The sequence below is a fragment of the Alexandromys fortis genome, unplaced genomic scaffold (assembly GCF_014885135.2).
Source record: "Alexandromys fortis isolate MF-2015 unplaced genomic scaffold, M_Fortis_MF-2015_v1.1 scaffold_156, whole genome shotgun sequence".
Classification (NCBI taxonomy): domain Eukaryota; kingdom Metazoa; phylum Chordata; class Mammalia; order Rodentia; family Cricetidae; genus Alexandromys; species Alexandromys fortis.
Window position 1 is genome coordinate 405,401 of NW_026068028.1, and position 16,206 is coordinate 421,606.

At 46.1% G+C, this 16,206-nt stretch overlaps 1 protein-coding gene across 1 annotated transcript in view; it reads right to left on the reverse strand.

Annotated features, from left to right (window-relative positions):
• Positions 1-876: 876 nt before the first annotated feature.
• Ern1 (endoplasmic reticulum to nucleus signaling 1) overlaps positions 877-16,206 on the reverse strand; it is a 91,848-nt gene continuing 76,518 nt past the window's right edge. Inside the window, exons 13-22 of the mRNA XM_050164249.1 lie at positions 14,431-14,677; positions 13,582-13,672; positions 12,689-12,878; positions 11,913-12,012; positions 11,464-11,663; positions 10,029-10,176; positions 7,607-7,734; positions 6,477-6,600; positions 6,061-6,128; positions 877-4,992 (exon numbers count right to left, since the gene is read on the reverse strand). Of these exons, the coding sequence (XP_050020206.1) occupies positions 4,780-4,992; positions 6,061-6,128; positions 6,477-6,600; positions 7,607-7,734; positions 10,029-10,176; positions 11,464-11,663; positions 11,913-12,012; positions 12,689-12,878; positions 13,582-13,672; positions 14,431-14,677 (1,509 nt within the window). The 3' untranslated portion in view covers positions 877-4,779. The remainder of the gene's footprint in view (positions 4,993-6,060; positions 6,129-6,476; positions 6,601-7,606; positions 7,735-10,028; positions 10,177-11,463; positions 11,664-11,912; positions 12,013-12,688; positions 12,879-13,581; positions 13,673-14,430; positions 14,678-16,206) is intronic.

Here is a 16,206-nt window from a genome sequence, read left to right on the forward strand (position 1 = left end):
CTTTACAAAATCTTCAGACTAAAGAGAAAGCAAGTTCCTGTCTCATCCCGCCTTATATTCCTTCACAGTGCTGGGGTTAAAGGCGTGCACCACCACCTGGCCTCTATGGCTAACTAGCGTGGGTGCTTGGATTAAAGGTGTGTGCCACCACTGCCTGACACGTATTGGGTGACTAGTGTGGCTGGCTTTGCACTCTGATTTAAAACACAAATAAAGTATCACTATAATCTTCTGGAGATATGGCTGGGTCCTTCTGAAGTACTAAATGATCACAAGTCTCAGGACCCTCCTAGGCTCTTAATGCATGAAGTGGGAGGGGACGGCTGGTTAGCATCCACAGTACCTGTGGGATCCTGGGGTCAGTACTGTGTGAACAGTCCTGCCTTGGGGAGACTAAACTGACCTTAGGCTGCAGGAGCACATCCCTGGGGCACAGCTGTCTGGCGAGGAGCTGCTAACATGTGCCAGGTCAGACTGTCCCAGTTCCCCAGCGCTTTGTTAGTGGAGTCAATCACAAGCTCTCTCTTCCCAGGTATCTCATCCCAGAATCCTACTCACCACACACATACTCCAGACTGACTGGGAGTCTAATTCCCAATACGTGGCAGGTCATTTCCAATGGGCCACCCTCCTGAAATTCAGGTAAATGATACTCCAGGAAATCTCCCGCAACATTCCGAGACAATCTTTTCCTCAACAGCCCCCAAGGAGGATGGATGTTCGAGCTCCGGAACCAAGGTGTAGATACCAGGGATCCATTTTCTCACAGCTTAACTAGCTGCTCAGGCCACTTAGATGCTGCACCCCTGGAAGAAGATGGTGGGCCCGGCTGCCTGCTTCATGCAGGACTTAAGTCTTTAAGAAGCAAAGCAACTCCCAAATCTAAAACTACCTTTATTTGTGGTTGGCTCAGCATAACTCACCTTCATCAATGAGCAGAATTATAAAACTGTACAGGAGGTACAAAAATAACCGTTCAACTTAGATAACGGCCCTCATAATACAAGCTTTAAAAATACACAGAATAGATGTACAATCTGGCAGTTTATAAAATATAAAGCTAAAAAGAATATTTTAGTTTCCATAAAGAGGAGTGAATCACACAATCAGCACACATCAATTAAACAATTAACTGTCTACAGAAGACACATGGCACAAGATTTTTTTAAAAATCATCTAAAAATTAACATTTTACCCAGACCAAATTATTCACCCTTTAAAGACAAGGTTATCAAAAGGTGGCAGGATACAGTGTAACTTTTCTTTTCCAGTTTTAAAATGGTCAGGGGTATTGTCCACACAGATCGTATGTGCTTTAAGCAAGTGCAATTGTAACCGGATATACTTCAGAGTAAAAATTAAATAAATATAAATAGATTCAATAAATAGGTCATCGCAAAATGAACTACACAAGGTCTTTGTGTGGGGAAGCTGGTAATGCTTAGTGAGTGGGGACTCCACCGTCACAGTTTTAGGGACAACTGGGAAGGAATACTATACCCACCAAACACATGGGGAACAGAGAGCTGAGGTGACAGGACTGGCAAACAGTGTGGCTAAGGTTGCTCCAGAGGGAAGCTCAACATAGATGTACCTCTGTGGCTTCCTAATAAGTACAGAAGAGACCTAAGTGCCCAAAGCAACCCAAATTACACGTGGAAAATCACTAGTCCATAACGAAAACCAAGAATGGGGAGAGAGCAGGCACTTTGGCTCAGCTAGAAGTCTGATAGCCTTCAGAAGGAGAAGCCGATGAAAGGCCCTGGCGGCCAACACCGTGGCTTCTAGATGTGAGTGATGGGCAAGGACAGCACTGTGGGAAAACCAATCACAGAGAAGGGCAAGCGGGGAATTTCCAGGGCAGCTGTGGCTGCTCTTCCAGCTCTTCCTGCACCTCTGGACCGTGGCAATGAAGACCATGAACCAAGAGCAGACCCAGGGCAGATGGAGAGTGGGACCTACAGGAGGCCATGCAGGACCAAAGCCCTGCAGATGACAAGCAGGTGGCCAGCACAGCAGAGTCTGCAGCCAGGGGTGGCTCTGCAGGTCACAGCAGCAGCTAATCAATTAGCCTTTCGTTTTGGGGAAAGGAGCTTCGGCAGCTAACTAAATCACATGTACACAAAACCTCCAGAAAGTAAAGGCTCTGAGGAGAGTCTCATGCCTATCTTCAAAGTCGGTGGAAAGCACTTGGCTTTACCTGCTGACCTCAGACCTCCACCTTCTCTGTAGTGCATCATGGGAAGAGCCTACAGCTACTGCTGTACTGAGAGCAGGAAACACCTCTGCCGGGTTCACCTTCAGTCTCCAGATGGCCTAGTGATTTACCAAGTGACACCTATGTTCCCAAAAGTGCAAGTGCTTTGGTACTAATGACACAGCATACTTTCTGAACTTAAAGTTGAACACAAGACAAAGTTTAAACAAAGGTAACATCCCAGACATAACTCAGTTCCATCCTAAAGCTGAAGATGCTGTACCTGGAGACAGCTGGGCGTCTTCCAGGGCTCCTAGAGCCTCTGAAGATGTGACAATGGTACAGAGTTGGTCTGGACTGAAGGCAGGCAGTGTCTCTTGCTGAGCATCCCAGATGCCCACAGTGTTTTCACTACACACCTGGAGAGCTAACAACTGCCTGGTTTCTAGAGGACAATCAGAGGTGAGCTGACCACAGCTGATTGATTTTCGAGATGGGACAGTTTTAAGGCACAAGTGGGGCAAACCCCAAATATACACCCTTCCTACCCACTTGAGTTTTCTTTCTGCCCTGACACTGTGTGCTAATGACTCTCACGAGGCTTTAAAAGGCACAAGTCTTTCTGTACTCTCTGCGTCCCAAGTGTCTCATATCCTATCTAGCTCTACGGAAGGTTTCTACAAATAAGTACGATGAATAGAGAACTTTTGGAAATTTGATTGGTTAGAAACTGATCTGATAAGTGGCAAGAACATTTGAAAAGCTGACCCAAGGCAGACTGGGAGATAACACCACGCTGGGCCTTTATAAAAGACTTCAGCACTTCCCAAAGAGAAACTCAGCCAGGAGGAACAAGGTAGGCAGCAGTCTCAGAGGCAAGCCTGTTAGACCACACTGGTTGCACCTCCTGCCATTGGTCTTAGGCTGTCCCCTCTTGGGCCCACTGGCAAAGTGCTATGGTAAGAGATGAGCAGGAAGTCAGCCATGGGGGCTGAAATTCCAAGGTCTAAACAGAGTTACCCATGAGGTTCAAAGATGGAGGAGGTTAAGAAAGAGTTCACTTTGGCCACCATGAAAGTAAGGAAATCAAATTCCACAGCAGCAGAGAAGCTTTGGGTAAGTGGCCCTGTACCAGCACACCAGAAGACCTCTCAGGGGATGCAGCAGCCATGACTAGTCAGTGCAGTGCATAGAGTTGCCGAGGCTACTCTTAGCACAGAACAGAACAAGCCTCAGCTCACCAGGACTACATGTCAGAGGCCACACTGGCTCAAGGAGTCTACACAGAATCCAACCCCCTGGACCCTGACTATATACTAACATCAAAGGCTCTTGGGAGGGAGAAGACAGTAAATTCTGACTAGACCTAAAGTTAAAAATTAATTTTAGAGAAAAACGGTACTGATAGAATCACTTTGATATCAATACATTTACACAGTGTTGCAAGATGTCTTACTCTTCAGCATTAGAGAATGTTATACATTCTTGAGGGAATGGTGATTTTTGGTACTACACAAAACAGAAGATATTATATCTTACATTTCTTCTTCACAGCATCAAGCTACATTTAACTTACTTATGCAAATGCAGCATTCTGCAATATGACCAAAACACACGCATTAATATCTGCCAGAAATGTAAAAGCTGGCCTAAAAAGCCTATGATGGCTCTGGCCTTGGCTCTCTATCCCCAGGCTTTGGCTTACAATCTGTGTGCTAATCTGCTGGGCTCTGGGGCAGACGGTCCCTATCACTCACCTCCTGGTTCTGAGCCTCTCCATGTGCTCAGAGGTTCCCTCTCGTTGCTCCCCTCTGGCCCTGACGACCTGTCTCTGTCCCTGTCTGGTCTTAGCTGCCTTCTTGATGGCCAGGAAGTTCTTCATCTCTGGCTCCCATGGCCAGGATTCAATCTATCAGGAGCTACTGTTTAGCACACTTGTGCTGGGCCAGCACTGCAACTAGAACTGAATGTCCTCTTCATCTTCCATTCCCAGACACAGCTCAGCGGTCCACACGCACTGCTAACCAGTCTCTAACTCCATGCCCCACACTTACAACTTGGTGCACCTGGAGGTGCCTCCTATATCAAGAAGAACACCTCTGAACTTTCTCTTCCTTAGCACCCTGAATCTCTCAGACCATTTCCAGCAGAGGGTACACTTGCTGCACCCCAACCAGGCTGCTCCTAGCATGTAGGCAAAACAGGATTCCTCTACTCCCTCACTGAAAGGCCCCAAACTGCCATCCCACAGGAATTCTAGAAAGAAATATACGTGGAAGAGAGTTCATCCAGTGAAAGGTTGACAATGCTCCTCTTGCAGCCTCTGGGACAGGCCCACCTTTGTAGATAGCCCTGACTACGAGACTTCAGGGCCACGTCGTTTCAGCTTTCTGTAGTCATGAGGGCCCCTCTCCCGTTCCTAGGATCAGCATTATCTTCTTCTGGCTGCAGGGCAGCAGCTCAAGGCACGTGGTTTGAGGAGCTTAGTCTTCCTGCTAATCCCAGAGGCAGCAAGCTATGGACTGCAGAGATCAGACCCACAGTCACTGTGGGGGCCACCACACTAGAGGGGCTGCCCTAGCTCAGAGGGCATCTGGAGTCACTGGAGACTGGGGTTCTGTGGGCTCGTGCAAGTAGTAGGTCTGGAAGAGTCTCTCATGACTGCACAGCTCCATGGCCCGGTAGGTATGAGAGAGGAGGTAGGGGAAGCGTGACGTGAAATAGCGCACAAAGTCATCAGGGATGGAGCCCAGCGTCTCCTGAACCTCCACAGGGAGCTCTCGGTAGTGGTGTTTCTGTGAATGAGCAGAGAGACACAGCTTTAGCAGCAGGATGACAGTGCTAGGGCTTCTCTGTAAGGAAAGATTCATGTACCAACAACACATCTCTGCTGTCTTGGAGGCTTGTAGGCTTTCCTCCTTCACGAGTAGAGCTCAAAGTGGGTGAGGCTCAGCCTAAGGAGAGCAGCTGTAGCTTCACTATGAGGCTGACCACTTGGAAGGGAACACAGGCCTCCCATGAAGGTCATGGAATTGTAGTGTTTGTCCTAACAGGACTGAAGGCTGCTTCTGCGCCTGGGGTCAGCCCTAAGTGAAGGTTGTTCGGTGGCTCACAGGTCAAGAGCATCCCCAGGACTCCAAGAAGACACAGAGAAACCCTTCCCCCAAATCTCTGAAGACTTGACCTGTACAGGGAAGTGACCAGAAGGTCCCTGTTAGACAGTGCTTATAAGGTGTCTGTCAAGCAGCCCGAGGGTACAATAAATCAGCAGAGATCATGAAACACCTATGTCCCAAGACACTGGTCCCTAGAACTTAGCCCTGCATCCTAAAGTCTCTGGAAATTCGAGCAGAGACATGGCATTGACTTGTTGTGGTTACTAGAATGAGAACGGTCCCTATATTTGAAAGTGTGGCTCCCAATTGGTGGACTTTTTAGGATTAGGAGGTGTGGCTTTGTTGGAGGAGGTATGTCACTGGGGTTTGAGGTTTCAAAAGCCCATGCCAGGTCCAGTCTTTCTCTGCCTCCAACTTGTGGATCAGTATGCAGCTCTCAGCCCCTGCTCCAGCACTATGCCTGCCTGCCTGCTGCCATGCTCCCAGCCATGACGGTCAGGGATTCACCCTCTCGAACTGTAAGCTTCCCCAGTTAAAGTTTCCTTTTATCAGCTGCCTTGGTCATGGTGTCTCTTCACAGTGACAGAAAAGTAACTAAGACACTTGTCAAATCCAGCTGAAGCTGCCCAGCTTCTACAAGGTGAAATCCATTATGAAGAAAAAAAAAAAAAAAAAAAACCTAGACATGAACAGAGGAGGAGATATCTGCTGTGGCCACCTCCCCCAAAGCACTCCTAAGCCCTTTACCTTATTTCTCATGGCTCGGAGGAGATCTCTGACAGAGCCACCTTTGTAGGTTCTGAATTTTCGCAGATCTAGAAAAAACATTAAGGGATATAATGTAAATTTTAAAAGAAAATTCCTGGCGTCCTGAAGTTGGATTAGAGTGAATCTCAGTCACTGCAAAAGATGCTACCTTAGACCTAAAATAAAGGTGGTGTTCATCTGAAGTTCATCCAGATCAGAAATGGCGCCTTAGAGCATGACACTATCATTAATCTGTCACTCTAGGGGATAAACATAAATGTGTATCCATGTAGACAAGTCTACAGGACATGCTCAAATAAGTCTCAGACCTGAGAAGTGGGATATGGAACTTCAACAGCTGGAACTGCCTTGTCTAGATCAAGTTCTCAGAAACGGAACAGAAATAGCACAGTCACCTGTCTGCAGGGGGACAGTGATGTTTTCCCGCCAGTCCATCTTCACCACCGCTCTCCCGCCTCTCTCCAACTGCCTTACTATCGGGCCATCCAAGGACTCCTTTTCTATTCGGTCACTCACATCCTGGGAGGGAGAACAGGTACTGGGTCAGAGTCAGGAACACTAGCACTGGGGTTGGTCCACACTAAATTAGAGGTCAGCCACTGGCGTGTGGACTGTAAGCAAACTGGCATCCTCTTAGGCTCAGGCCACGGCATCCTCAAAGCGAGGCTGCAGATACCTGCAGCTCACGACGCCGACCCACTGACTTTCCCTGTGAGCAGATACATCTGTCACTCATTGGGACAAACTTGCAGAGATCCCCCCATAACAAAAGAGAGGTGAAAAAAACTCAGAATGTGATGGTTAATTTTAGTTATCAACTTGATCATATTTAGAATCAGCTAAAACATATGCCTGGGGGTGTCTGTGAGGGAAGCTCCAGAAAGGCCTTCTCCCAGCATGGACAGTACCCTAGGACAGCTGGCTAGATATAGAGGTCCGAGGGAAAGCAGTCTGGCCTGCTGGCCTTTGCTTCTTGCTATAACAACACCTATCCCGTTCTGTTGCTGCTGCCATCCTTCACTGACATCGGCACCCTCTTCTTCAGCTTTCCACTGTGGACTAACACCAGGAGCTCTCTAGGAAATCTTTCAGGTCTTCAGCACAGAATATAACTACTGAGCAGCTACTGACTTCTCAGTCTCTCCAGCACTCAGATGGCCACTGCTGGACTACCCATTCTGTATCATGTGATTCTCACACATCCCCTTAATGACAGGCACACTGAATTTACTAACACAAATGCCAATCATGTTTGTCTTGGTTGTACTCTATATGTCATTTGTTTTGCTCTTTGTTCTTTCTACCTTTTCAGAATCTGGAAGGAATTAAGAATTTGATGGAAGGCTGGGCAGTGGTAATGCACACCTTTAATCCCAGCACTTGGAGGCAGAGGCAAGTGGATCTTAGTGAACTCTAGGCCAGCCTGACCTACAGAGTAGGTTCCAGGATAGTCATAACTGTTATACAGAAAAACCCTGTCTTGGGAATAAAAAAAAAAAATTGATGGAGAAACAGACACAGGTACCTGAAAGAACTGGAGCTGCTTTTCCAGGCTCCAGAAGAATGGGTGTTTTAGCACATGCTTTGCAGAGGGTCGCTGCTGGGGATCCATTGCAATCATTTTCTCTATCAATTCACGAGCAATGACATCCTCTAAAGAAGAAGAAAACAAACAACCCATTATTTCCAACCTATAGCTAAGTGAAGTATCAGAAACCTTGAAAATCTGCATGTCCCCCACATTTGTATGTATCTGTACATATGTGTATATATGTGTACATGTTTGCATGTATGTGCATGCTGGAGGTCAGAGGTTTATGTCAAATCTCTTCCTCAGTTGCTCTCCACCTAATGTTTTCTAAGAGTCTCTCACTGAACTTGGGGCTTACCAATTCAGCTAAACTGACTGCCCAAGAATCCTCCTGCTTCTGCCTCTCCAGTACTGGGGTTACAGATGCATGACATACATGAGGATCCAAATGCAAGTTAAGCCCTCATGTTTTTGTGGTAAGCATTTTACCAACTACCCTTGTATGCCTTTTGATACAAGATTCTGCTACAGGAATGAATTCTAATAAAATAATGAATTCACACCAAACATCAGTTGATAAGAGATTTTTCACTATGTGGTTTGTAAAAAGTAGTGACTAAAAATATCCCAAACCAGAGGCTTACATACTAGATGATGAGCCAGGGCTGAATACAGATGGATTTAGAATGACATTCGAGGTAAGGCATGATGGGCTTGTAATCCCAGTAGTCAGGAAGCTGAGGCAGGAAGATGATGATTTTGAGACCAGTATGAGTTATGTAAGAAGACTGAAGCTAGCCTGGGCTATTCAAAGAGACTGGACTCATTAAAAAAACAACAAACCAAAAAGATGAATTTGAAAAATGAGCTGGTTGCAAGTGAATGATTTAACCCCATCCCATTCCCTCCAGGAGCCTATCAGCTCAGGCTCACCTGAACTCCCTGTGTATCCTAGGCTGGTCTCAAGTTTAGGGTTGTCCTAACTCAGTGTCCTAAGTGCTAGGACTATAAGTATGTTCCATAACCTCTAGTCTTAAACCTCACATTTTTTACATTTATTTTTTTGTGTATAGAGGAAGGGCATGTATGTGTGACACACGTATAGAGGTCAGAGGACAACTTGTAGGAAGTTGGTTCTCTCCTTTTACTATGGAGGTGGGTTCCCAGGGTCATCAGGCTTATAGGTGAGTGCCTTTCCCTGCTGAGCCATCTTGCCAACCCATTAGCACCATCTCTAGGTTGTTGTTTTGAGACAGGGTCTTACTATGTAGCCTTGGCTGTCCTGGAACTCACTCTGTAGACCAGGCTGGTCTGAATTTATAGAACTCCTCCTGCCTCTGCCTCCCATGTACTAGGATTAAAGGTGTATGCCACCACTCCTGGACCCATTTTTTTTTAAAAGTAAGTATACATATCTAGATAATCAATTATAATAATATATCAACAAAAGCACTGATAGCAGATATCCATCCCTGTATAATGAAAATATGGGGTTTTCTTTTTTTTCTTTTTTTCTTTTTTTTTGGTTTTTTTGAGACAGGGTTTCTCTGTAGCTTTGGTGCCCGTCCCGGAACTAGCTCTTGTAGACCAGGCTGGCCTCGAACTCCCAGAGATCCGCCTGCCTCTGCCTCCCGAGTGCTGGGAAAAATATGGGGTTTTCAAGATCTCCTGAGTAAATTGGGAATGTGGAAGTCATGGGAATAGGTAGAAGGGGAGAGGGGAGAGGACAAAATGTATAGTTCAATAAAAACAATAAAAAAGCTAAAAAAAATGGATCTTTATGCTAATGTGTTTTTTTTCTACACTGAATAAGGGGGAAAAAACCTCATAAGTAAAACAAGTATTACTTTTTTGTTTGTTTATTTTTTGAGACAGGATTTCTCTGTTTAACAGTCCTGGCTGTCCTAGAACTTACTTTGTAGACAAGGTTGGCCTCAAACTCACAAAAATCTGCCTACCTATGGCTCCTGAGTACTGGGATTAAAGGCATGTGTCACCATCGCCTGGTACAAAAAATTACTTTGTTTTAATCTTTTCACATAGCAGTGCTGGGGTGTAATGGTCTAATATAATCTAGTAAACTTCCCAGTCAGGAAGAAGCACGTGTTCTGTGTCCAGGTCAGATCAAGAACAGAACCTGTTTATCCTTACAGGACATGGACTGTGTCTTGCAACCGTGGCCCTCACACATCGGAGTCCACTTTACAGAGCACAGATCCTCCCACATGCCAGTAAGGCTCTCTGTCACGAGTTAAGAAAGAGCAGCCTCCAGAGGGTGCCTTTCCCAGGTCAGCGTCTCAGTACTCCAAGGATGATCTTAGCCAGCCTCCAGCGACTCTGTATGTTTCAGCATTTCCTAAGGCCCAACGGGCAGTACAGCCAGCAGAAGGTGTAACCACCCAGACCCCCTGCTCACCATGCTTGTCTGAGTGGAAGCAGTCAAGGCTACAGGCGCCCAGGAGGATGTTGGCCTGCCGCTGTAAGGACTTGCCGAAAGGATGGTTGCCCTCAGAGATGACATAGTAAAAGACACAGCCTGCAGAGAAGATGTCCACTGTGTAGGTCTGAAAGAAAGGCAGAGTGGGAGGCCTCAGACATCTATCACTTTGCTCACAGCCCTGATTTCATTCCAGCCCCTCCTGAAAGGAATCTGGTAAGCGGATGATGAACATGAACTACTCAGAACAGCAGGGGACACTGTAGTGCTGCCTCAGGGTCCTGACTGATGTCAAGGTCATGGGCTTGGGGCTAATAGCCTGGGACGCTGGCTCTGCCAGGTGCCCGGAGTTAGCACACCGATCAGAGCACAATCCAACATCACGTTCCTCCTCGACCTGTGATCTATTCACCTGAAACATTTCTCTTGAATCTAATCAAGCCTCTAGACTTAACTTCTAGCTTACAGGAAATATAAAGAACAGAGAGAGTTGTGAAACACAGTCATGATGAAACAAGCAAAGTAGCCTAGAATGGGGCATTCAAGAACTTCTTAAGAATAAGCGTCAATGGGCTGGAGAGATGGCTCAGAGGTTAAGAGCACTGGCTACTCTTCCAGAGGACCTTGGTTCAATTCCCAGCACCCACATGGCAGCTCACAACTGTCTGTAGTTCCAGACACCTTCACACCAATGCACATAAATAAGTTAAGAAAATTCTAAAAAATGGTTTTTTGTTTTTGTTTTTTAAAAAAGAATAAGCATCAAAGAACAAAACAGGTAGGGAGGCTGCTGGGAATTTATAGATACAGTCAAATTCAACAGAGTCCTGGAATACGAAACTAGCTGTGAAGGACTTGAGTGCCAGCTGGGGGAGTGAGCATGGACTGTGTGTAAGGAGACAGGATGGGAAGAGTGATGACTGTACAGCTGTAACAAGACGGTGGGAGAAGGCACTGCTCTTAGAAACAGGCGTTGCAACATTTAGGGGCAAAGGCTCCCTATATGTAAATGACCCAGCCACAGGTAAATACAGGGAGAGAGAGCAAATCCATATTGTGTAGTAACAAAGACTCTGGATGAAAACACATGGGTCCTAACATTCTTTCAATTTTCTGCAGGACTACAAATTCTTCAAACAAAACTCTAGGGAAACAAAACAAACTTAAATGAAGACTGCAGGTCTGCTCATCTGAGGCAAGTTCCAGGTTCCCAAGTGAAAAGGGGTTAGAAAGTGACTGAAGAGCTGGGTAAGAGACAGCTGCTCACATCTGTCTTCTCATGCCTCTATCAGGACCTGGAACAGTCCTTTGTTAGAGGGGTGTCATTCTGTCGCCATGTGTGCCTGGGCCGTCACAGCTTGAGAACTAACAGGATAACACTGTGATTTTCTTAAAAATATTCCCATTTACTTACAGGGTTCTCCTTGCAGTCTTCACTCAACATCTCTGGGGCAATCCAGCCTTCAGTGCCAGGTACCCCTGAGCGGCGGCTGAAACTGTGCCTGCCCACTGCCAGCTTCTTGCAGAGGCCAAAGTCAGAGATCATGGCCTTGATCCTGCCGTGTGCATTGGGCATGGAGAGGAGAATGTTGTGGGGTTTCAGGTCCCTGTGAACTAGAAGAGAGCTTCCGGTTCATTCAGAGCTTACCACGAGTGACCCCAGCTTCCTACAGGGGGTTGTGGGTCCTTGTCAGACTTCTAAGTATCTGCTGCAATCTTCAAAACATTCGGTTTTCAGTTATCTAAGGTTCTCCCTCAAACTCCTACACAACCTGTCAAGAGACTTACATATTCCTTTCTCCTATGAAGGCCAGATAGCTGCCCCCACCTGGGACTTGAGTCTGGCAAAGAGAATTCTCTTACCTATGTTGAGAGAGTGCAGGTGTGCCAGGCCTGAGGCAGTCTGCTGAAGCAAGGTGATGGGCTCTAGGCCAAGGTGGGCAAAGTCCTTCTGCTCCACATACTGCAAGAGGCACAATGGCAAGGTCACAGCACAGCACCTTCAGGACTTCTAGGTCTGTATCATTTCTTTTGATTTCATTTTACTGACAACATTCTCAATTCAACTCATATTGTTCAACAGACCCCCTAAAGTCATAGGCTGACTTAAACTCATAAACAAAGCTCCAGTTTATTAATTTACAATGAAGATAATAAGGCAGGTTCATTTCGTGGCATTGGCAAGCCTACAGGAGAACCCAAATGATACTGGAATGTTCTGGGTGAGTCTGAATATGGAGCAAAAGGATTTTGTGGGATGCTCTGACAGCTTGAAGTTATCAACCAGCAACCTCTAAGCCTGTACCAGCAAATGACCAGAGATGGGAAGAACCTACTAGGTTCCCTAGAAGAGAGGGAGCAAGAGACTTGCCAACTGCAACCAAACTGGCCAGGAATGCTGAGTGGGCTACTTCACAAAGACTGTGGTGATAAAAATTTCTCTGTATTTGTGTTAGTGGTTAGTGGACATAGATATACACCAAGTTGTTGTACAGTAAATTCAATAAAGTTAATAAAGCAAAGTTTAAAAATAGTAAGTAGATACTTCATGAACACATCCCAGTTGGTGGGAGAGAGGCTGCAGTGGCTGTGGCAAAGCTGTCACTGACCCCAGGGACCAGAAGGCCACCCAGACCCACCTCTTGCAGGGTGGCTGCACACAATTCAATGGCAATGTACTGGAACTGCCGGTCCTTCTCTGTGCAAAAGTAGCGGATCACATTCGGATGCTCATCTGATTCTCGAAGCAGCTGGACCTCACGGTCTGCAAAACTAAAACACTCAGGGAGGATCCTCTTCACAGCCACATCACGGTTGTCAAACATGCCTCTGTAGGACAAGAAGTAACTAACTGAGTTTGGTTAGTGCATGTTGGGCTGTAGACATGAGATCAGCCCTTTAAGTCACCAATGCTTCTTCTTCTAGTATCAGGCACCCCACCATCAAGACCCAGAGGCCCTGCCAACCACTAGCAACCTACAGTGACTATGTACATCTCTTTCACCATCCTGAATAGCTTTAAGTCAACTTGACACAAACTAGAGTCATTAGGATGAGGGATTCTCAACTGAGAAAATGACTCCATAAGATCTGCCTATAAGCAATTCTGAAGTACATTTTCGGAGCTGGTGACTGATGTGGGAAGGCCAAGCCCACTGTCAATGGTATCACCCCTGGGCAGGTGGTCCTGAGGTATATAAGAAGCAGGCTAAGCAAGCCGTGAGGAGCAAGCCAGTAAGCAGCACTCCTCATGGCTTCTACTTCAAATCCTGCCTTGAGTTCCTATCCTGACTTTCTTCAATGAACTGTGATGCGGAAGTAGAAGTAAAACAAGCCCCTTCCTCCCGAGGTGCTTTTGGTCATGGTGTTTACCACAGCAACAGAAACTCTAAGACTATGTAGGAGCTCAATGAAGACAAGGCTCACTTGCCTTGGTCACCACTTTGACCTTGATATGTCCCAGGAGCCTGGCACTTAAAACTTCAATCCTACAAGCACTCACAAAGTTGGGGGACTAGATGACACCACTTACTTGTATACAATTGTGCCCTCAGCTCCATGGCCCAGGACATCCTTGGGGCAGAATGAAATTTTCCCAACAACCACCATTCTAGTTTCCTCATCTGGAATAAAACAGGGAAAAGAAGCAGTCATTTTAAACAGACATCAACTAAAGAATTTTGAAGCTTCCTGATTTCTGAGTAAGACTTGGGATTTAAGAGGGCCTAAATACCCAGATTCCTGGTGGGCAAGAGCTAGTTAGACCCACTGTTCAATTATGACCAGGGTCACTGCCTCCTACCCAGCATTTTGCCCCCTATTCCTACATTGTTTCTACCCTTATATTAACTCAGGAGTCTGAAGCTTTCCCAAAGAATAGGATTCTCTGTAGAGTCTCATATTTAGTTAATGGTGAGCAAAAATGATGAAAGGTCTACCTCAAAGATCCATATCTAAAATGTCTCAGTATGGTGAAACAGGTAAAAGAAAGAGGCTGCTTAGAACTAGCGGCTCTAAGGCCCCTTCACAATCTCTGTGGCAATCCTCCCAGAATATGGACCCTAACCATTGGCTAAGCCCATTCCCCAAGAAGAAAGTAGGTCACTGCGTCACTTCTGAACTTGGCCAGTGGCTGGTCTCAGGAATTCACTTAAGCCAGATGGGAAACTTCCCTCTGGTTAACAGCAGTTCATAGCCCTGTAGAGGAAAGATGGAGGAAGAAGGCCCTCAAACAGAAGATACCATGAATGGGACAGAAACCCCCTATCACAGAGATCCATAGGTGGGAAGAAGCCAGGGAAGAACATGGAGAACCCTCAGGAATGACCTGGGGTTCTATGTTTCAAGTGATGTTCAAAGATACTATGGGAACTGTCTTTACCCTCTTCATCCTGCTCCAGGGAGGGGTTGGTGCTGGAGTGGAGTGAGTGGTTGGAGGCTCTGGGGGATGGGCTGGAGCTGTTGGTGCCTGAGCTTTCTGAGAAGAGGCCAGATGAGTCCAGGAACTCGGGGTCCTGAGTAAGGTCTCCATGTGGGTGGAAGGGCAGCTGCTGCTGCTGCAGGAGCTGGATTTTTTCCAGCTCCTTCTGGATCTGCTGGTGCTGGAGTCGGCGCTGCTGATGCATGCTCTGTGAAGAGAAAACCACAGCCAGGCTAGCGTAGCTGGGAAACAAGTCACAGGGAGAGGTATTCCCTGTTGCCAAGGAGGCAGGCAGACTTTACTTGAACCCTAAGGCACAAGGCCAGATGATGTGGGATTCCCCCCTCTACGCTGTGAATATGTTTTATTACCAATAAAAAAGAAGCTGCTTTGGCCTATGGCAGGGTAGAATATAGCAAGGCAGGAAGTCCAAGCAGAGATAGAGGAGAAAAGAAGGTGGAATCAGGCAGGCGCTATGTAACTGCCAAAGGAGAAACATGCCAGAACCTTATTGGTAAGCCACAGTTTCATGGCAATACATAGATTAATAAAAATGGGTTAATTTAAGATGTAAGAGCTAGCTACCAATATGTCTGAACCACTGGCCAAACAGTATTGCAATTAATATAGTTTTTGTGTGATTATTTGGGTTTGGGTGGCTGGAAAATAACAGTCTCCACTTACAGTCAGAGAGAAGCCATAGTAAGACAGAATTGCTTCAGTAATTTTACTCTTCTGTAGTGCCCACAGTCTACCTCTGGTGGGTGATGGTGAGATTAAGTGGCCACTAGGAGGAGCACCTGAAGGGATCCTGCGCTAGAAAGAGGACTAGTGGAAAAATTTTTACTTAATCTTAGAATTAGTGACTTTTAAGAAAACCTGGAGTTACAGTAGAAGTGAAGCCAAATGGGAAGAATGGTTACAGGTGCACGGAGTATGGTGTGCAGGGGGCAAGTCCTGGTCCACAATCCTGTGCCTGAATAGAGGTTAAGCAGGATGGCCGCAAGTCTAGAAGGCAGGCTGGAGTTGGGTCCAGAATGAGGTAGTGTGGGGCTGAGGTCCTACTCCCAGGACTTGGCTTCATCATGCTGCCACACAGAACCCATACTCCAATACTCTGGAAGCTCTGCTTCATCATGAGAAGCATCAGTGGCCGGCAATTATTCTTGCTTGTGTATGGGAAGTGGACTAGAGGGGAATTTTCTAGCTCTTTTTGAACCCAGGGTCCAAGTTCTGGGTGTGCTGCCTCCTAGCTTAGTACCCCAGGAAGGCACATAGGCTCCCTGAGCTTAGTTTCTTCTGTGGACAGAGAATAAATAATAATGACCTCATAGGACTGTATGAGGTTAAAAAAAAAAAAAATAGGTAACTGTACTTTGCCACGGGAAACAAAGCTCACAAAGTCTCTGTCTTCCCTACTCGATAGAGATGTGAGCGGCCCGTGCACTGGTGTTTTCAGGAGACAGTACTGTAGGCTTGAACAACTTGCTGCAGGGACTATGGTCTTAACTACTCAAACACACCCTCATTTTTGCTGACTTATCTGCAGCTAGGGAGGAAAGGACTCAACACACCACCCTTTACACTTTAGCTGATCTCATAGTGTACTCTGCTATCCTTCCTTTTAAAAAACAAGATACAATTAACTGTTTAAAATGATCTTAGGCAGAATTATACATTAGCTTTTTTTTTTTTTTTTTTTTTTTTTTTTTTTTTTTATAGGGTTTTTTTGTTTTT